General features: G+C 36.7%; 1 protein-coding gene across 2 annotated transcripts in view; it reads left to right on the top strand.

Moving 5' to 3' along the window:
• ABCA12 (ATP binding cassette subfamily A member 12) overlaps positions 1 to 22,281 on the top strand; it is a gene marked incomplete at its 5' end in the record, with an annotated part of 169,674 nt that overhangs the window by 96,430 nt on the left and 50,963 nt on the right. For both annotated transcript variants that reach the window (XM_084891430.1, XM_084891429.1), the window contains 9 exons: positions 1,121 to 1,294; positions 4,431 to 4,595; positions 4,920 to 5,130; positions 6,062 to 6,201; positions 8,984 to 9,103; positions 10,922 to 11,012; positions 13,160 to 13,339; positions 13,954 to 14,269; positions 17,453 to 17,567. In XM_084891430.1, coding sequence (XP_084747556.1) covers positions 1,121 to 1,294; positions 4,431 to 4,595; positions 4,920 to 5,130; positions 6,062 to 6,201; positions 8,984 to 9,103; positions 10,922 to 11,012; positions 13,160 to 13,339; positions 13,954 to 14,269; positions 17,453 to 17,567 — 1,512 coding nt within the window. The remainder of the gene's footprint in view (positions 1 to 1,120; positions 1,295 to 4,430; positions 4,596 to 4,919; positions 5,131 to 6,061; positions 6,202 to 8,983; positions 9,104 to 10,921; positions 11,013 to 13,159; positions 13,340 to 13,953; positions 14,270 to 17,452; positions 17,568 to 22,281) is intronic.

Here is a 22,281-nt window from a genome sequence, read left to right as displayed (position 1 = left end):
AGTATTGGATAATGTCTTTTCCAAAAGCCTGTAAACGCTGCTTCTGGATAATGTTTGTGTTTACTTGTGTCATGTTAATTGGTTACCCAATACAAACCTTAGAACTGCTTGCCTGCACCTTTTCCTCTTGTTTGAGCAAATAATTTTCATTCACTTTTTCCCTTTGATCTCGCCTCTTGCTCATTGATCCTAAGACCTGATTTCAGCAATCGTGTTTTGGGCTTCTGAAGAGCAGCTTCATTCTAATGCCTAGAGCATGTAAATGGAGAGCATGCGTGTTATTGCTTTCAAAAGGAAGGAGAGACGCATTTCCCTTTACTTCATAAACTTTTCTCTTTATTTCATTTTGGTGGCAATAGAGATGACTCCTCATTTCTCATATTAACACCTCACTTCTCACACCAGCATTGCTGTCCATGATGACAAGAGTTCATTGTACAGGATTATAACTTTCAATGATGATAAAAACAAAATGCAATTTGAATAAACTAAGGTTAAAATTTAAAGGCAGCATGTATCTTAACTTAGTATTTCCCCAAACTTACTCCAAATCAATTATTTTTCTTGGTGCCATCATTCTCCCAGGTGTGCAAGCAATAAATCATCACAGACCCATCTCTGTCTCTTTTCACATCTTATTCCTTAAGCTTTCCAGTGAACTGAGGGCTTGCTGTAGTGTTATTTATAGTAATTAGTGCTTTAAATAAGTATTTGCTTTTGAGGATAATGTCATATTTTAAAAATATGTTCCCTATTCTGCAACCCTTTTCTTTCTTTCTTTCTTTCTTTCTTTCTTTCTTTCTTTCTTTCTTTCTTTCTTTTTTTTCCTTTTTATATTTTTATTGATTTCAGTGAGGAAAGAGAAGGGAGAGAAACATCAATGAAGAGAGAGAATCATTGATCAGCTACCTCCTGCATGCCCCTTATGGGAACTGAGCCTGCAACCAGAAATCGAACCGTGATCATCTAATTCATAGGTCGATGCTCAACCACCACGCTACTCTCTCTGGGCTGTCATATTTTGTAATGAAGACTAAGAGTATAAGAAAAACCTCTCAGAATGGACAGATGGCTCTCGAAGGGTTCACAGCTAAAATCTTTTTCTTCCTCCAACTTGCAGATTATTTCTCGTGTGTTCTGGTTGCATTCTTGTGGCGCTAACAGGACCAATCCCAAACTGGAGGATGCGATGGAGGAATTCTGCAGCCTGCCGCTTCCTGAGAGGTCCCGCCAGTCCTACCTCATCGGGCTCACTCTGCTGCACTACCTAGACGTTTACAACTTCACATACAAGGCGAGTTGCTGCTGATGAAATATTTTTATATTCATACTTTAGTATAAAAATATTTGGTTACACATGTATGCTCTTTGATACTGTAAGGAATGAAATTCACTTATATAGCTTGTGAAATTATAGCTTTATGTTAGAGTGAAATGGGACCTTAGAGATCAAATATGGCAAATTTGCACATTTATAGATGAGGAAATGAATATTATTACCCCCTTAACTCTTAGTTTGTGTATCCAAGGCCAGGAATTAAGTTTAATATATCCTATATTAATGTGTAAAATGTAAATGCTATAATTTTTTACAGTGAATAAGCATTAATTTGGTAAGATAAAAATAAAAACTAGAACAGTTATTTTTTCAAGTAAAAGAATAAAGGATTTTTGGTATTTTTTTTTTAAATTAGTGTTTTCCTCATCAGTTTAGAAAGATGCTACCGTTAGTCATTCAGTAGAACAAAACAAATGGTCACTATTAGGGATTAGTAAAGGCAGCAATGACTCCATCTTGCAATAAGTGGATGCTTTGTAAGTACTTATTTAATAAAAAAAAAAAGAAAGAAAATATAAACTTAAGAAACTTAAGCCCTTTGATCACCCAAATCTAGAGTAAGTAAAAAATATTTATATGTTATTGAAAACACTGGGAAAAAATGTCCCACTCTTTTGGTAAAAAAGAATCAAAAGCAACAGAGCTGGCTTATGTTGTTGAAACACAGCAGTCTACTTGTAAATAATCCTTTTCTGAATCATCACTATCCCACACCTATATTCTGCAAGGACCTCTTTTCTGGCCTCCCTGCTGTCACACTTACCCCACTCCCTCCCTTCCCTCTACCATCCCTAAGCAGCCAGAGCGAGCGAGCCTTTAAAAACTGAGTTAAATTATGTCACACCTGTGTTCAACCTTCCAGTGGCTCCCCGTTTTATTCAAGTAACCCTCCTCCCCCAATCCCTACACGGGCCCCATAATCTGTACAATCGCTTTCCGTCTCTGAAGTTCTGTTCCCTACTTGGCCACTCCCAAGGCCAAGGCTGCTGTGTGGACGGCTGAGCGAGGCCCCTTCACATGATTTGCAGGGCTGTTTGTCTTATTTACACTGACCTCTGTAAGGCCTACGCTGACCTCCTTATGTAAGCCTCACCTATAGCACTCTCAGATCTTTTCTTTCTTTTTCTAAAAATATATTTTTATTGATTTTTTACAGAGAGAAAGGTAGAGAGATAGAGAGTTAGAAACATCGATGAGAGAGAGACATTGATCAGCTGCCTTCTGCACACCCCCTACTGGGGATGTGCCTGCAACCAAGGTACATGCCCTTGACCGGAATAGAACCTGGGACCTTTCAGTCCACAGGCCTATGCTCTCTCTATCCACTGAGCCAAAACCGGTATCAGCTCAGATCTCCTTTTCTTGCTCTATTTGTTTTCTATTGCCCTTCCAGAATAATACTATAGCTTTTATTTAATATTTACTTTTATTATTTATTTTTATCTACCTCCACTAGGATATAAGCTCCGGAGGTACTCTTTGCTCACTGAAACATCTCAAATGCCAAGAACAGAGCCTGGCCTACAGGAAAAATTCAGAAAATACCCCCTAACTAAACAAATGGTTATTTTTACATAAACTATAAATAACCACACAAGCATATGAAGTGATATTATTAATTTTGTTTATCTAGAATGTTCATTCTTATTTTAGAATGCCTCTGCAGGGAAGATACCAAACCAAACATTTCTTGTTGAGTCCATAATTAAGCATGTGCATTTGACAAGCTGAAGACCATACTTAATTATTTTGCAAACAAAAGTAATAAAAACAAAATTAATACAAAAAATTCTCATCATTAGCCATGTTATTTTACACTAGGAATGACTAGACTTTTGATTCTACTTTAGAAAAAATGGATGGCAGTTAGTATCTGTGCTATGGAGGAAGCTATGTCTTCATGATATCTTTCCAACTAAATACTGGGCCCATATGGGAGTTTATTTCTCCCTTGGACCTGCCAAGAGTTTTCCTTCCTAATGGACCTCACATGTCCACTCCTCCCTATCCCTGAGTCTATAACCTTTTTCTCCTTATTGTTTTATCATTTGTTCTTTCTCTTCTTTGGGATTCTATCTTAGAAAGACCCCATTTTATTTCTTAGCTAAAATCTAGCTCCTCATATCCCCCAGCCTTTTGTTTGTTGACTTATTTGATATCTGTTCCTCCTCTTAGACCAAAGCTCTCTTATTGGAAAGAGGATGCGAATTTGTGCACCACTGTACACCCATCATCTTGCCCAGTGCTGGGAACGTAGTAGGCATTCAGTTAATGTTTGTTTAATAAATAAATGAATGAGAGGATAAAATGACTTTAAATTTTTGAAATATTTTCATTGTTGTTGTTTTTCTGCAACAGAAATGCATTTGTGATTCTGATTAAGCCTGATAAAGCACATGAGCTTTTGACAATTTTCTGCTTTTCAGGAGCACATTACATGATATTGAGCAATAGTATATATGAAGAAGTATGTGATTGATATTTACCTTACTTTTTAAATGATTTTTGGGAAAACTTTATTGAGGACTATTTAGGTAGCATAAAATTCACTCGAGTATACAATTAAATTTTTTTAGTAAATATGAAAAAATTGTGCAATTATTAACACAATCTAATTATAGAACATTTCCATCAATTTCAAAAGAAACCTGTATCCATTTGCAGTCACTTCTCATTTTGATCTTTAGCCAAACATTTTCCTTGTTTTTTAGATCCTTTTATAGAAATTGAAATATACAGTACGTGGTCTTTTTGTCTGGGTCTTTTCACTTAGTGTAATATTTTTTAGTTCCATCCATGTTGTAACATATGTTAGTGTTTCACTTTAAATTGTCAAATAGTATTCCAATTTAAAGCTATATATTTTATCCACTCATTTGGATTGTTTCCACCTGTTGGCTATTGTGAGTAATGATGCTATGAACGCTCAAAACTTTGTGTGGACATGCGTTTTCATTTCTCTCGGGTAAATTTATGTTTAACCGTTTAATAAACTTCCAAAATGTTTCCCAAATTTAATATTCTCACCAACACTGTGTGAAGGTTCTGGTTTCTCCACATACATAATTTCTTTTTATTCTGTTTCTGTTAGGTGATTTTCCCTCGGGAAGATCAAAAGCCAGTCGAGAAGATGATAGAACTCTTCATAAAGCTAAAAGGCATTCTCAACCAGTTGGCTTCCGGCACCCGTCCACTGCTCAGCAAAATGAGGTCCCTGAAGCAAATGCATCTGCCCAGAAGTGTCCCCTTAACACAGGTAGAAAAGACACCCAATAGTGTTCTCATCAGAAAACTCCTTCTGCCACATTAACATTTATTTGAAATTAGTTATAATGCATTGTTATAAATAAAGTATACTACAAAAAATCTCCTGCAGGAAAACTCTTCTACTCCAGCAAACATTTTGATCACTGAATTTGGTGAGGTTTAAAATTCGGCATTTACATTTGGGATGCGCTTTTTAAAACAATTATGGAAACTAGAAGACTACTCTAAGTTTGGCCAGGTTTTCTTCTTTATTGTTTTCAGTAACATGTGTAGCTCATGTCATATTCATACATCATGGATTTTGATCTCACAGGCAATGTCCAGAAGCAACCGGATGAGCACAGCTCAGGGGTCATTCAGTACCATCTCCCAAGCCCTGTGCTCCCAAGGAATCACCACCGAGTACCTGACCGCCTTGCTGCCCTCCTCCCAGAGGCAGAAAGGCAACCACACCAAAGACTTTCTGACTTACAAATTAAGTAAAGAGGAAATTGCTGAGAAATATGGAATTCCCATACATACCAGTGAGTAAACTTCCATATCAGCATGGCAATGTCTTCTAACAACGTTGTCTGCTATATCTTACCCTTTTGTAATAAATGGTTGGCTTCTTCCAAGTATAAAAATAGAAAACGTTTGTACAGCACTTATCACATGTCAAGCATGTTATGCATATTAGCTAACTCATTCTTCACAACTATCTATGAGATATTTGTGTCTCCATCTTAGGAAGGGTATTGGAGGCACAAAAAGATGAAGGAATCTGGTCATGGTCACCCAACTTGGAAATATCAGAGTTGTGATTTGAGCCCAGGCATTCTGCTGCAAAGTCTAGTCACTAAACCCCAACACAAAGCATTTGTCAGTCATACTTATATCTTCCTTGACAATACATAACATAAAACACACACACCTTAAATCTGCTCAGTCCATGTTTTTTCTTAATGTCCTAGAACTAGAAATTTGCATCAGCATATAGGAGGAGTTCCAGGAATGCAGCAGAAGTATGGACATTTAGTGGCACATCGAAGTTATTTACTTGATCTATAAACTTTGAGATGCAAAACAAATAATATACTATAGGTGTTTAGTATAGCAATTGCATTGACTCATTTACTCCTCTTTTTATTCACGCAACATTTATTAAACAGCTCTTATGTATCTGGTAATTAAGTACTGTTGAGGTGGATCTGTTGGAAGCAATTTTGAAATGTGATTTTCAACCTTGCTAACTCCTCTTGGCAAAATGCCATCACTTCTTGTGGGCTTGTTTATTGGGTTAGACTTTTACACCTAAAAAAGATTTGTTACTATGCTTTCTAACTTTGATATTAAATGCCTCACATCTGCTGTTAGTGCTAAAGCATGTATTTTTTGGTGTGATAAAAGTCTTAATTTGCCATCAGAAAATGGATTTGAAATACAAATACTAAAATGTTTTATTCTTCTTTCCAGCACCCTTTTGCTTCTCCCTTTATAAAGACATCATTAACATGCCCGCTGGACCTGTGATTTGGGCTTTCTTGAAACCCATGTTGCTGGGAAAGATTTTGTATGCGCCATATACTCCGGTCACAAAGGCAATAATGGAAAAGGTTTGACCATTATAAATCAAAGTTTCTATCGTGCATATTAAAATGATTTTTAAAGTAGGCAACTTCCAAATTTACTCTAGCTGACTCAGATTTCTTTATATCTTTTGTGGCTTTCTGAAGCTATTAACAGCTCTCTACTTCTGCTCTGTATATGTGCAAACAATGTAGATTGTGTAGCAGTTCTTTGAAGAGAATGTACCACGTTGATGCTTGAGAATGAGGCTACTTAAAGCAAGGCCTCAGATTTTTCAATTTATCTCCCAAAGTAGAATTACTTTTCTACAGCTCTGTCTGACTTTCAAAGTATGTAAAAAGAATGGCACTAGAAAAAAAATAATATTGAGCCAATATATAACCAATTTAAACCAAAAGAATCCCTAAATTATAGACTCTTGACTTCCTATTTGGTTGTACAATTTAAGATCTTATATAAAAGGTAGATATTGAGAAAGACAACATTATTAATAGTAGTTATACTTATCTCATTTAACCATAGTAGTATTTCCCTCTCATTTTTAAAATTGGTTTTAATGATTTGAATTATAAACTTAATACTTTTTAATTTTAATGCTCACCTGAGGATATTTTTCCCATTGATTTTTTTAAAATATATTTTATTGATTTTTCACAGAGAGGAAGAGAGAGGGATAGAGAGTTAGAAACATCGATGAGAGAGAATCATCAATCAGCTGCCTCCTGCACACCCCTCACTGGGGATGTGCCCGCAACCAAGGTACATGCCCTTACCCGGAATTGAACCCGGGACCTTTCAGTCCGCAGGCCGACGCTCTATCCACTGAGCCAAACTGGTCCCGGCTCCCATTGATTTTTAGACAGAATGAAAGGGAGGGAGAAAGGGGAAAAGAAAGAAACACAGACATGAGAGACACATCAATTGGTTGCTTCCTGCTTGTGCCCCCTGACTGGGGCCAGGCTGAGGTACATGCCCTTGACTGGGAATTGAATCTATGACCCTTTTGTCTGCTGGTCGATGCTCTAATTACTGAGAAAACTGGCCAGGCAAAATTTATACTTTTAAAATGATAGAATAAAAGTTCAAAAAAAAAAATCTCTGTTTTACCATTATTTGGTTATTAAACTACTAGAGGCTCAGTGCATGGATTCATGCACATTGAAAGGAAATTAATTAGAAGATGGCCAGTGTGGTGGGACTGGGTGAGACGGGCCTGGCGTACCCTGGAGCCCACCTCCTGAGGTCTCTGCCCTGGCTGGCCACACCTGGGGTGGCACCAGGGCTCCAAGGGCGTCAGCAGAGTAAGCGGGGTCCCTCCGGCACCTGGGGTTTCTCAGCCTGGCCTGTGAGGATCAGGCCAAAATTGGCAGTCCAAATTCCCTCAGGATTCTTGAGTATGAGAGGGCACTCTGCAAAGTTGCTGTCACTCATCAGCTCCAGCATTGAGCATCTGCCCCCTGGTGGACAGTGTGCGTTATACCTACCGGCCAGTTGGCTGGTTGCTTAGCCTTTTATATATATAGATAGTTTATGTGAATATAACATTTTTTTAGGTCTATAGAAATGGACATGAGGGCATCACTGATTTCTAGAGTGTTCTTTGTTTTTATTGCATTGCATTTTAATACCTTGCTCGCTGTATTGACTACACATTTGTACCTAATTTTTGCAACAATGAAGTTATTACATGTTTATTTCCTAGTGCTGTCTCTTTTGTTCTTTCCTTTCTTTTTGTCCTTCCTTATTCCACTCTTTCTTCCATGAAAACTAATGAATGTTAACACTCAAGGATATGCCTTTCTATAATTTATGCACATTTCTCTTATTCTTTATAAATTATTAAATTATATATATATATTCATATGCAGGGTTCTTTGGTCATTGTTTGCATTATTAAAATTAGGTAGCATTATAATACTTTGCTCATACAATAATACCTTGTGAAAATTCTTCCAGTCAATAGGTATAGACTAATTCATTCTTTTTGGAGATTGAACATTTTCATACCATAGAGGTTTTCATACCATCAAAAGTTTACTTTTGATTTTTGCTAATGTAAACAATGTGGCATATGATTTTACACAATGGTATTTTTATTTCAGTGAGATGAATGTTCAAGACTAAAAGATTGAAGGGCATTATATTTTATTTTAGTAATTAATGTCAGATTGCTTTAAACACACACATGTCTGTAACATCTGTTTCCACCAGCAATATATGACTCTATCCTCTTCCTTTATCTTTGAACTTTACTGTTTCTTTAATACTAAACTTAAGAGTGTCATTTGTAAAGTTAATAACTTGTTAGAATTGCAGAAAACATGCTTTCATTTGGCTACAATTCCATTATGGGAATGAAGTGAACCCTAATTTTACCAGAATTTTTATTAGTAATCTTGACCCTATAAAAGCTGCCATTCAAAAACCTTTGACCAGTCCAGCTGGTGTGGCTCAGTGGTTGAGCATACATCTGTGAACTAGGAGGTCATGGTTCTATTCCTGGTCAGGGCACATGGCACATGCCTGAATTGTGGACTCGATCCCTAGAGGGGGCCATGCAGGAGGCAGCCAATCTATGATTTTCTCTCATCATTGCTATTTCTGTCTCTCCCTCTCCCTTCCTCTGTAAAATCAATAAAAATATATATTAAAAAAATAAAAAGCTTTGACCATGTGGAAAATCCTGACAATATTTTTTTACCTTTTAAAAGTGTTCCTTGAAGTTATGTAACAAAACCTTAAGAGACCTTTTTGAAATCTAGGGCAGATACTAATAAACTGGATCTGTTTTCATTTTTTGTCTTTCAGTCTAATGTAACTCTGAGGCAGCTGGCAGAATTAAGAGAAAAATCTCAGGAGTGGATGAACCAGTCACCACTTTTCATGAATTCTTTTCATCTGTTAAACCAGACAATTCCAATGCTCCAGGTAGGAGAGGGTCCTGCCACTCACTTTTGTATGTCTTATAATTCTTTGAGATTTTAGTCACCTTCATCGTGAGAATGGTAAGATAGGGACTTAGTATCCATATTCCACAGATTAAAATTGTTTTTCCTTCAGAGAGTGGGTCTGAGCCAGGATAACAGATCTGTCACTCATGTTCATTATCATCCTCACCTCTTAGATTGCACCTTGTCTGTAATTCAGAGATAAGGCATCTTACAGTGATCTGGAGTCCATAGCTAGTGGTATAAATCTGTTTCCCCAAAAATAAATGCTATAAGCTCTAGTTAAAATATGCCTATTTATTTATTTTTCTACTTTAAAGTGTGCTTTGCTATTTTAACAGAAGTAGGTTTCCTAAAATACTAATAAATGGAGAAGAATGTTAAATTTGGGGAGTTCTTTGGTTAAAACACATGACACTCTAGGTTAAAGGTTTGACAATGCAATTCAAGTACAGCGACGCCTGGTTGAAAAGTATAATTTGCTATTCTTATGAGAGATGCATGTTATTATCAAGATGATGCAAATAATATGGGGCAATGTTTCAATCACACACAGAGCTATTGATAATTAGAGTTCAAGCATCAGAGTTAGATCAGTTATCAACTGAAGAAGAGAAAATTGGCAGGAATTATGACAAGGCAAAAGCTTCAAGAGAGAAATGGCTCTTCTGTCGAAGAACTCAGAGAAGCCCTTGAAAACTGATGGAGCCCTAACATATTTGTTTAAACGTTCTCTTTCAATAATCATGCTCAAGAAGTTAAATGTAGAATAAAGTATTTGAATCATACAACTTTGTCAGAAAAGTTACAGCCTACACCTGCTTTACTAAGTCTTTGTTTTTACTAACAATTAGTGCATTACTGTAGTTGTAGTTACAACCTGACTTTTATTCTAAACGAGAGGCCAGATCACAAAATTGTGCAAGGGGCTTGGCCCTCGCAGCCCCGGCTTCATCCAGGAGGTCGTCCAGAAGGTTGTCCAGACTGTCGTTCCATTGTTCGGCCATCTGGTCTAATCACCATATTTTGCTTTTTTTATTATAGATGATACAATAAATTTCTAGAACAGATATTTAATATATTTAATTAATATACAATAATCTTTTCATCAGACATCTTCCCCATAATTGCTATTAAATTTAGTTCTAATTATAAGCACATTCTATATAATAAAAGTATAAAATGCAAATTGACCGAATGGCCGAATAGCAGAACAGCCATCCGGACGACCATCCAGGACCATGCTATAACACCCACTGGTGCCAGGCCAGCCAAGGCAAGTATGATGCGATTGGTCAGGGGCCTGGCCATCGCCCCATAGCTAACTAATTTGCATTTGTTTTTAACATATTATATACAAAATTTTGATGGTTCATACTATGCTGAAACAAACAAAAACAGTTGAAAAATTGGAATGTCTACATGGAATTTGACATCACAACTCATTTGTATATTGTTTCTACTTTCTAGCTGTGAAGCTTTCAGCAGGCACTCAGTCCTTTCCACCTTCTAGTTCCTTTTCTGTAAAGTAGGGATTGCTAAATTAAACGAAATTTCCTAATGATTATGGTCGTATCTGGCCATGTTAGCATGCTAACCAATTTGTGTCTACAGACAAGCAAAAGCCTGGCCATTCAGGTCATTACCAGCCACATACCTTCTCTTCCTTTTTCAAGAATGTCCATGTGAGCCTTTGCACATGGTGGTTGCTTCATTTCACGTGGGTGTTATTAGAGAGATGGTAATTAATAACGTTTTCCTCTTATACGAAAACTGATTCCCTGTCATTGTTTTCTAGAATACACTAAGGAATCCCTTTGTGCAAGTTTTTATAAAGTTCTCCGTGGGACTTGATGCCGTTGAACTATTGAAACAGATAGATGAACTCGGTGAGTCCATATTCACAAGGCGTTTACTCGCCCGCCATGTCAGAAATGTGAAAACCATTGCCCCTATGAGACATTCCTTTCTCTCTTTTTTTGTATTTCATTTCTAGGTAATTTTTCTAGGAAAAGTAAGATCCTGGATATATATATTTATCTTCTTCCCCAATAGTTGCACCATTATAAGTAGTAATTATACCTGTGGTTAGTTTCACTAATTATAAGGCTAAAGATTCCATGTAAATGCAGCTTTTTCTAAAATCACAGATAGGTTGGTGGATTGTTAAACGTAAGAAGACACTTTTTTATTTCTTTTGTAGCTAAATGAAAAGCAAGTCCTTAAAGACAAAGGAAGATGAAATGATTTCTTTCTGGCTACCTTTAACATTTTATCTCCACTAGCCTCAGTATCACTTTGACTAAACCAGAATGTAACTGGGAGAAGTTCTAGAGTTGTCAAAAGCAAAGCAAAGGCAATGCAGAGACTCAAAAGAAAATAAACCTAAATCAGCAGTCAGGTTGGATCTTCCTCTCATGATCACTTAAAAGGAACAGCTGAAGGAGATTAAAGGAAACCATCTGAACTCATGCACTCTCTCTGCCACATCCCCACCTTCAACCTGAGGGATGCAAGCCGTCTAATTCAGTCTGATTCACTGTTGCTATGCAACCATGGCTATGAGGAAGGGATTGAGAGTATCAGAATTTGGCAGCAGAAGGGAAAATACCCCATCTTGCTCCTCGGAGCTCCAGGGACATAGTGTCTTAGGTTACAAACCACTGGGGAGGAATTATTCCTACATTTGTATTGCACTTTGTATATAATTGTATTCACTTTATTATATCCAGCCTAATTTGATTAAAGAAAGATACGAGTAGATTCATTCTCTAAAAAGTATCATTTGGGTAAGGAACCAGAATATCATGAATGTACTATAAAGTTCTCACATAAATTTGGTTATTCCTACCTCTAGATAGAGATATAATTTTGAGAATTAAAAATGGCTAAAATGAATATAGCAATTGATATCTATAGTTGTATATGTTGTGTATATAGTTTAGTGTCTAAGGCACTGTATAGTTTGAATTTGGGGATCACTAACCCTCCTAGCTCTTCTTTGACTCTACCAGCATTCTTAAAGAATTGTTGGTGTTGTGTTGATTTCCAATGGCCACTGGAGGCCACTGTTCAACCACAATTTTACCCCTCCCCCACTAACATAGGTATCAAGCAAAATATTTCCCTTTGAATTCCAATGAGAAATTCATTTAAGAAGTTGCTTTCTGTGAGAACTTTAGTCTTATACTGGACAATAGGAGAGACATGTTTGGTTCTATGAGGAGGAATTTATGATATTCACAGCCTCCTCAGTGTTCATGATAAAGTCAGTGAAAATTTAATTGGCCAAGTGATTTATTGACTTGTAATTTCATATTTGCCCTTTGTCTCAGTTGATTTCCTCATAAGCAATCACGAAATTAAAGAGTAATTAAATTCTCTTTTTTCTAGAGTAATTACCTGAAATAAAATCTTGATCATTTTATCCAGAGCTCTATTAATACAGATATCAATAGAGATAACCTACATAGGTTTTAAATCAAACAATATTAGAAAGTGGTGTGTGCCTTAGATTCTCAGTCTCCTAAGAAGTGTTTCTGTAGAACAACATGTTAAATAATATAACTTATTTGTTCTATACACATTCTGGATAGACTTTCCTTTGTTTAAATGATCGCATTCCCATTCTCTAAACAAAGAAGGCAGTGCTGTTTATTTGAAACTTTCATCTCCAGTTTATAGTTTTCTTTCTAACTACATGTGGATAGATTTTTAAAAATTACATTTAGCCATTGGTTATTTAAATTATAGCAGAATATACTTTTAACTTAGTTTGTATTGTTTTCTGAGCTTGGTTTTACTGCTTTTATAATTGAACATTGTCCTTAATGAATATTTATACAACTGGACACATTTTCTTCATTGTAGAGTTTTGAATATTTTTAAAGTAAAATTTTCAACTTTCTATCATTTATTATCTAGTTTAGTATATACTTACCAAATCATTCTTTTGTCTCATAGTATTACTGGAAGAAACAACTTTATAATACAACATCATAACATGCTTTCTGTCTGTTCTCCTTTGCTTCTTCAGATATTCTAAGGCTGAAATTAGAGAACAGCATTGACCTCATTGATCATCTCAACACACTATCTTCCCTGACAGTAAATATTTCCTCTTGTGTATTATATGACCGCATCCAGGCAGCAGAAAGTGTAGATGAAATGGAGAGAGAGGCTGCAAGACTCTACAAAAGCAATGAACTCTTTGGAAGTAAGTTTTATTCAGCTGGAGTTTGAGTTTCTCTTTGTACTAAAATTGGCTAAATTCTTCCCTCACCTTTTTCATCCAGAACTCAGGAAGGTAGTCAGGGTGGTGGGAGCAGGGGGGAGGGTACGGTCCACTCCAATCACTCCAATATCCTTAGAAATAAGAACCTTTCTTGAAGTCAACCATCCATACCATCAGAGGAACCTTCAATGTATATATAATTTTGTTGATATGGTTAAAATTAAGACTGACAAAGGATTCCATAGTTACAGGGTAAAATTGGGTCAATCCTTATAATTAGTCAAGATTATTCATTGTAAAGAGTGTGTGTGTGTGTGTGTGGGTGGGTGGGTGTGTGTGTGTGATTGCAGTAACTGGCTTGGAGTGATATATTTAATCTGGCCACTTTGTTTGTGATTATATCTTCAAAGTCTTGCTTTGAATCTCTCAGATTGTAACTCCTAATTAGCCATCTTCTCTGTAAATTGGGAGCCTGAACTGACTGTCACATTACTACTAAATTGCTTGTTTGGAAATCCCCTATGTGTACCTTCCAAACAGTGAATGATGCCAACCATAAACTAACCTTTCTGCTGTTGTTGCCATTTTATTTTTAGGTGTTATATTTAAGCTTCCTTCGAACACAAGCCAATACCGAGGCTATGGCTCTGACGATGTCTCTCTTCCTCCTGTTGTAAAATATACCATCCGCATGAGCCTCAAGACCTCACAGACCACAAGAAACATAAGGACCAAGATTTGGGCCCCAGGGCCCCATAATTCTCCATCACACAACCAGATCTATGGCCGGGCTTTTGTCTACTTACAGGATAATATTGAAAGGGCAATCATCGAATTGCAGACTGGAAGGAACTCCCAGGAAATAGCAGTCCAGGTCCAAGCAATTCCTTACCCCTGCTACATGAAAGACAAGTAAGTTGGTGCACTTTCAGTCCTTGTTAATAATCCACCACTTTTCTGAGAACTTGTTTATGTCCATTCCTTCACACATCTGAAGCGAAAGGGGAAATATTCACCAAACTTTTGTCAAATGCTTGTTTTGGGTATGGCTCTAATGTGGCTGTTCGTGGTTACCAACAGGAAGGGATCGATTTTACCAAATGATCTGTGTTTTTTTTTTTTTTTATCATAACTCTTAGCTTTCCAAGGACTTTGATTGCAGAATTTAGAGTATTGGGCTCCAGTCTTCAGTGCACATACAGCTGCTGACTCATATTACCCACTCTCTGCCCGTCTTGCCTTTCTCTAGTCTGATGAGGGGGTTGAATAAGACAATCTTAAAATCCCTTCCAATTCTCATATTTAATTAAGAATATGTGAATGCATGGTTAAGTGCATAGAAGGTTTTGATGGAACACATCATTGATCAACTCTAGATAAATAATGTGCTGCCTAAACCTATGTCATGTACCCTTAGTCCATTTGCTAGGAATCTTTTAAAGTGGTTTTGCTGAATGAACAACAACAATAACACACACATGGAAGTATCATGCTGTTAGACAATTGAATATGAATTTCAAGAAATCTTCCAGTTGGGTAACACTGAATGGCTCCTCCACTCTGGCAATAGTAAAATATAAAAAATAAAAATTAAAAAAAAATGGTTGGAGGACTAAGTTGTTTTCAAGCTCATTCTCATATACAAAAGCTTGAGGCTGAATATTAAAGAAATTGTACACATTATTCAGCCCAGTTATTGCAATTTATATACAATACAGATGCTCTGAATGATTTTTTTCTTTCTCTGTGCGGATGTATAGCTTTAAGAGCTATAGACTCGAAGAGCTTATGTAATGCTTTGTGCAGCTGTGATACAGCAGACAGGCAAGGGCCGGGTCAGTGGGTTGTCAAGGTGAGCTGCTTATTGTGAAGGCCAGGAAGGTCTTTGCAGCCTGACCCACGAGAGAGATGCAATGGCTTGCGGTAAGAGTAAAGACCTGTGGGCTCAATTAAATGAAAACGCTCCTCTATTTTCCTGCTTCCTTTGTTCCCCTTGTAAATCCCAGGTACCTGCCTGTTTCTTTTAAAACTAAAAGTAACTAGAGTTTGCATTCTATATGGGAGAATGATCAGAATGCCTCACACGTACCTATACTAATAAACTCTGTCACATACAGAGTGCTTCTGCATACATTAGCTCATTTGTTCCTTTCACGAAGGCACTATCAGCCATGCTTTCCAGATGAAAAAAATGAAAATTCGCAAAGGTTATGTTATGTGTCCTAAGTTGTAGAGCTGGTACCCCCCACTGGTCCTTAGATTAAGAGACCAGCATTTTTTTCTTTGTCCTATATCTAAAATACACAATCACTTAAAAGAATCATTGCAGGGGATTTGTTATTAATGAATGAGGGCTTTTGCCTAATACTAGAGCCAGATGCAACATTAGGGCTGGATCTGAACCAAGGCAAAATTCATTCAACAAATATCCTTTAAGTGCCTACCCAAGGCCAGACAGGTTCCTAGGAACCAAAAAATTGCATATGGCCCCAACCCTCCCTCACTCCTCTCCCACCGAAAACAACAACAACAACCAAAACAAAACCCTTCATATTTCTGATGGTGTTACAGTTCTGATGCTAAAGTGAGAATGAATGATGGTGATGTCATGTTCCATTAATACTTGCATTTTTCATGGGGAACTTGAAGGTTAATTCTTTCTCAGTCTTATAGATTAAAAAGGAAATGGCCTTGGGACCTTTCTCCAGGTAAAAGCCTCAGTGGAGCCTACTATGCAAATCAGATCAATTTAGAGTTTCTCTCATTGAAAACTACTCATTTGTTTAGCTCACAGGAAGATGGCCAAAGTAGGAAGCTATGGCTCTCAATCTTCTGGGAAATTGTTTAAAATCCAAATCCCTCACCCTAGCCCAGATACAATAAATCAGGAGCTTATGGGAGGAGCTCAGAAATCTGTGTTTCAATAAGCCTCTGGGTGATTCTGATGAGTGTCCACCTTGGAGAAACACTGCGTTAGAGCCCTCAGGCATCATGGGCAGGAATGCAGGTGGGTTCTGATGAGGTCTTCCTGTGTGTGGCCCTCTAGTTCACACATTACAAAAAAAAAAGACATTTCTATACTCTTTATAAATCGAATGCCTCGAGTTTTATTTTATCTTATTTTGGAACACTTAGTTTAATAATCACTATCAGCTTCCGAAGAGTAGATAAATACAGTAATTTGGGAAGATACAGATTTTAGCTAGATAAACTAATTATCACCTAATGTTAAGTCTGCCTTTTAGATAAAAATTTGGTTTAGGTAGCAGGGTTTGGGGTCTTGCAATTATTTCTATACTAGAGGCCCAATACCTAAAATTCATGCAGAGGGGAGGGGGGTCCCTCAGCCCAGCCTGCACCCTCTCTATTCTGGAACCCCTTGGGGGATGTCCGACTGCCCATTTAGGCCCGATCCTTGTGGGCAGTTGGACATGCCCCTCGAAATCCAGAACCGCTGGCTCCTAACTGCTTGCCTGTCTACCTGCCTGCATCCCTGATGGCCCCTAACTGTCTCTATCTTGACCCCACACCTGGGTCCATGGAGAGAATCCTCCAGTCAGCCGCAGGCATCTGGGAACTGCGCTTCTCTCCCTCTGGCTGGCGGCAGGCACTTGGGGCCTCGGCTGGCTTATCCCAGGCTGCAGCCACAGCTGCAGGCACCCAGGACTGTGGGTAGGTGGTTCCACCCAGGCCGGGCTTTGTCAGGAAGGATGTCCGGACAGTCAGAAGACATCTGATCTAATTAGCATATTGCCATTTTATTAGTATAGAGAATAATTATTTTCCTCTACAAGATGTGCTCAAACACCCTTTAAACAAGATGACAATTTTATATAACACTTTTAGAGCTGTTTTTTATCTTTACAGCCTTAGAGCAAGAAACTCATGGGCCGACTGTTGTCAGCTTCACATTTCATTAATAAAAGGAGTAATATTAGCGATTATTTTCAATTTCAAAAATGCAGTATAATTTAAGTGTAAGAAGGTGTGTGTGGTGTTTTTTTTTGTTTGTTTGTTTTTAATATTTGCTATCTGTAAGTATGACATTCATTTTGGTCACTGGGTTTTTCTTTTTGTTTGTTTTTTTTTTTACAGCTTCCTAACCAGTGTCTCTTATTCTCTTCCAATTGTGCTCATGGTTGCCTGGATTGTATTTATAGCGGCATTTGTAAAAAAGCTTGTTTATGAGAAAGACCTCCGGCTACATGAGGTATGTTGAGAATCTCTTCTTATTCTGAATAAGTTCTATTTATATAATTAATTACAGTGATTTTCATTATACCTATATAAATTCAGAAAGCCTGAGCCATACCTTGTATTTTAGAAATAGATTTTATGGCAGGCTAGAAGAGGTTAATGGGGGAAAAGGAAGGACTTGAATGATACTTTCAACAATAAAGATTTTAAAAAAAGAAATATATTCTTGCATCATAAAGGCAGCTGATAAGGTAGTATTTTGTTCCCCCCCCAAAAAAAATACATAGTTGGTATTTTATAAGTGTTTCTGAAAATAAAATCTGAATAATTCTCTATAAAAGTTAAGTACAATTAATAATCCTAGGAGTAATTTTTGCCCAAAAAGTTACCTATAGGACTTAAGATCTAAAAAAGAAGTTTAAATAATAACAATAATGCTATTAAAACAAGATTATTGGCATGGTGATTAAATGAGTCCAAATAATGATATAAATATGGGTATAGATATTGAGTTGACCCTTGAATAGCATGGAGGTTGGGGTCACTGGCCCCTGCACAGTTGAAAATCTTGCATATAACTTTTGACTCCACCAAAACTTTAGTTGTCTTTTGGTATCCATAGGGGATTAGTTCCAGGACCCCCACAGATACTCAGATGCTCAGATCCTCAAATTACTTATATAAAACATCATAGATCAATGCATACAGTCAATCCTCCTCACTCTCATTTTTGATCCATGGTTTGTTGAATCTAGGGATGTGAAACCCAGACACGAACATAGAAACAGACACAGACACACAGAGAGAGACAGAGACAGACACAGACAAAAACACACACAAAACATAGACACAGACACAGATACAGACTCAGACACATATAGACAAAAACACAGACATAGATACATCCAGACACAGACATAGACACATGCCTTGTTTCTGCTCATAAGAAGCAAATTCTCTTTCCAGAATAACTTGTCTCCTTCAATTACCTTCCCCTCAACCTCCCACTAACTCATGATTTATAGACTAAGAATTTCATGTTATGTTACTGTTAGGTTAATAATATAACAATGGAAGACAGTAGCTAGGAGGTAAAGCATGGTTTTTTCAGCAAATTCTGCATCATTATCCCCAAATCCAAAATACAGTATAGTCTTTCTAGAATTTATGAAAAAGCATTGTGTGATTTTGGGATTGTATTGGAAAAGGAATTATTTTGTCTGCTCATCCTATTATGAGTCCATTCTTACACTCAAGAATGAAGAAAAAGCAAAAATATTTCAAAACTGTGATTATTTCACAATAATTATTGCAAGTCTTGGCTGACAATCTGAGATAATTGAGTAGCCTGTTAATCTACTTGTACTTTTCAGACTTACTTTGCTAATGCAGCTAAGCAATTGATTACTTCTAAGCATTGCTTCATATTTGTGTTAGTTCAGTGACAGGCTTCTAAGGTTATTCTACAGTTTGAACCTACACTTCCTACCTTTTCTGTTAAATTCTAGTTGATCCTCATAGCTGCATTTTTAGATTTCAGTTACAAGTTGATAAATGAAGGCCTCTTCAACTGGGTTGAGCCCTGTTTTGGCAGGACTGATTATAATGGTTTCTTAATTCCTTGGACAATGATTTTGGTTGCAAGTTCCTACCATATATTTTTCTTTCAGGTTTCTGATACTCAGAAGTGAATCTTTATAGATTAATGGAAAATTTTGAAGTAGAAAACTGTGATAAAACTAAGTTCTTTTCTATTTCAAAATAAATATCTACCTTAAAAATAGTACTTGTGGTAGAAACACACAGGAAATATGAGAGTTATAAACTTACATACATAATATATACATATGAAACATACATTATTTTATGTTATGTTTAAAGATAGTAATTTTTAAGCATCTATGTATATCACCAAAAAAGATCCAAGTATAATAAAGAGTCCTTTCTCCCTCAAAGGCATGAAATACATTTTTAACAATGAACAAGTGTCTGTTTGGTAGTTCTGCGTCTTCATTTTTCAGGCATCCATTTAATAAATTTAACCAGGGGGTCAGTCACATAATTAAAGATCAGTGAACTTGAAATTATAGGATCAGGCTTTAAATCTTCCAGTTCATATTCATTTAGGCCTGATCTCTTAAGCTTTCTGAAAGTTACCGAGACTTCATTCAACACTGTGTTTCTCCCACTGCTGGAACACGGGAGGCATTCAATTATCCATATTTTATCACTTCCAGGGTAATAACTTTTTTCTTCACATTTTAAAGTGTCTGAAATTGGGATGCATTTGATAGTATGTCATAATTTATTTGGCAGAGATTTTTCTTTCTTCGTTGCATGTAAAATAATGGCACATTTTAAAATCAGTGGTGTCCTGAATTCAAAGGAATATGGTCTATTTGCAAGATGAATGGAAGCAGGCGAGAAATGAGTGGAATAGTCCCGGTCCCTCCTGCTCAGCCTCTACCCACACCTCTAAACTAATATCCTCCCTTTTAAAGATAAAAAAGCTGAACCCAGAAAGTGAGAGGTGACTTGCTGAAAATGGTGGAGCTAGTTAAAAGCAGATCTGGCTAGAACTCAAGTGCCTTGACTCCCAATCAAATCCTTTCCACATCATAGCTGCCTTCACAATGTTATTCTAGTAGCATGGATGCTTAAGGATTTCTAAAGATGATGGTAATTTCTCAGGCTACCAGTGATTCAAAATTACTTTTTAATGTCATCTTTTGTATATTTAGTTAAATTCTAAAGCCACCCATTCTCTAATTCCTTCTCATTCCAAATTAAATTAAAAAGGTAAAACACACACAATCTTTTTCTTTTATAATTGTTCTCAAATCTGGGCAAGAAAACCAGTTAGCTGTTATTTCAGTGAAACCATTAATTCTTGACCTCCTTATGGTATGACTCCCATGAATTCCTTTAACTAGCTCAAGAAATTAGCCCAGATATTAATGACAAATAAGCTTATTAAAGAGATTAAGACTATTTTTAAAAATATTTCAAAATGTATTTTAATTGGGTTTTGTTCTGCATTCCTTGTTTTTAAAAATAAAAATATTGAAGCTATATAAAAGCTGCTTTTATAACACATGGAAGAGTCCTTTTTCACACAACATACACACACACACACACACACACACATATATATGGGTTTATTTATGGGTTATTTTTATCTTTTATTTAATATAAGTCATTTATGGTAATTTTAGTGCTTATATTCAGTTGGAGTTGCCCTTTCTCAGTTTAGACAGGTAAAGTAAAATATCTATCAGCTGAAGCTATGTTACCAAGAACTATACAAAGATTTTTAGTCCTTTGGTGCTTCACTTTAGACAAACTTTTATGTTTTTTTGTCATACACTATCCATACCACTCAGGGAAATTTGGAACTTCTCAAGCAATGATCGCAAAATCCTATACATCTTACTAAGAAGTAATAAAAATACCTATTGATATGAGAATTTTTAAAATTGAGTTAGAAAATATTATTCTTTACCAATTAGTGCTTGGCATACGATTGAACTGAATGAACAACACATTACTGTCAAATAAAATATGTGAATATTTATGATTTCTTTTCCCGATAGCACTCATGCCAATCCCTGTGCATAGGCTTCATTTATGCAAAATCTTACAGAATCTCTTTCTTCTCATTAATTTCTGCCACAAACTGGGGCAGACCTTGGCCACCGTCCAGAGGGTTTTCCTTGAGAAACAGGTTAGCGGGTGTTGATGCATTGCCCTGGCAGGCTGGGAGGCTTGAGACACGTGACTCTGCTTGCAAAGCTGGCACCTGACAGCTGTCACTTCGAGAAGGAACTCACCACATCCAAGAAATCAGAGCCAACCATTCTCTCTGGGCCATCTTCCATCAGCAAGTTTGGTCTTGTTTGTTATAACAAAGTTGGCAGGGAATCTGGATAATTTATGGATGACTTACATGCTCTCATTGCTCCGACTCTTTATGAATAGCAGCTGTTCTCCTCATGGCATACAATCCTGAAGTTTAACACGGAAATTTCATGCTAGAATGTTAAGTAGCGAGTATTTTTGAAAGCACCGAACTTGATTTGTTTTGATAAAAGGTAATGACGAGTCTCCAACTTTTACCACATCATGGAAAAAGGAATCTGATCTCAAGTCTCAAAAATTTTCAAAATTACAATGATAAACACCTTTAGTCCTGGTCTTCAGGTTTGCCAAATTTTCTTTAACTAGGCTAAGTCTGGATGATTTTTTTAGATTTGTAAATATGTTATACTGCAGCTATCAACTGTCAGGAAAGGAAAACATATTTATACTAATGAAGTCAGCTTTATGTCATGTCCTTGATAGTGTCATGGATATTTTATACCCACTTTGTGAAGTATAGTGACACTGTCTCCTACTGACATACATTGGTGGTGGTGGGGGTAGGGGGTGGGGGGAGGTTGGTAAATATATTTTGTGGGCCGCATAAAGTTTGGTGGTGAATATTAGCTTTGCAGTAGCTACATCAGTTCTATAATGCCTCATTTAATTATATTTAAACAGGCAGACAGTAAAATAACAACAACAAAAAACAAACAAACACATCTTCCATCTTCAAATTACAAATAGCAAGAAAGACAAATAAAAAGCTAACACATGATGTGTGTTACTTGAATAGGTGACTATCTCTGAGGTGTAGTCATGAAACATGAGACAGTAATTTTCTCAAAGGGATTTGGGGTGCAGAGAAG

The sequence above is a fragment of the Pipistrellus hanaki genome (genome assembly GCF_964339955.1).
Source record: "Pipistrellus hanaki genome assembly, chromosome: 8".
NCBI classification, from domain to species: Eukaryota; Metazoa; Chordata; class Mammalia; order Chiroptera; family Vespertilionidae; genus Pipistrellus; species Pipistrellus hanaki.
This window is presented reverse-complemented; position numbering and strand designations above follow the sequence as displayed.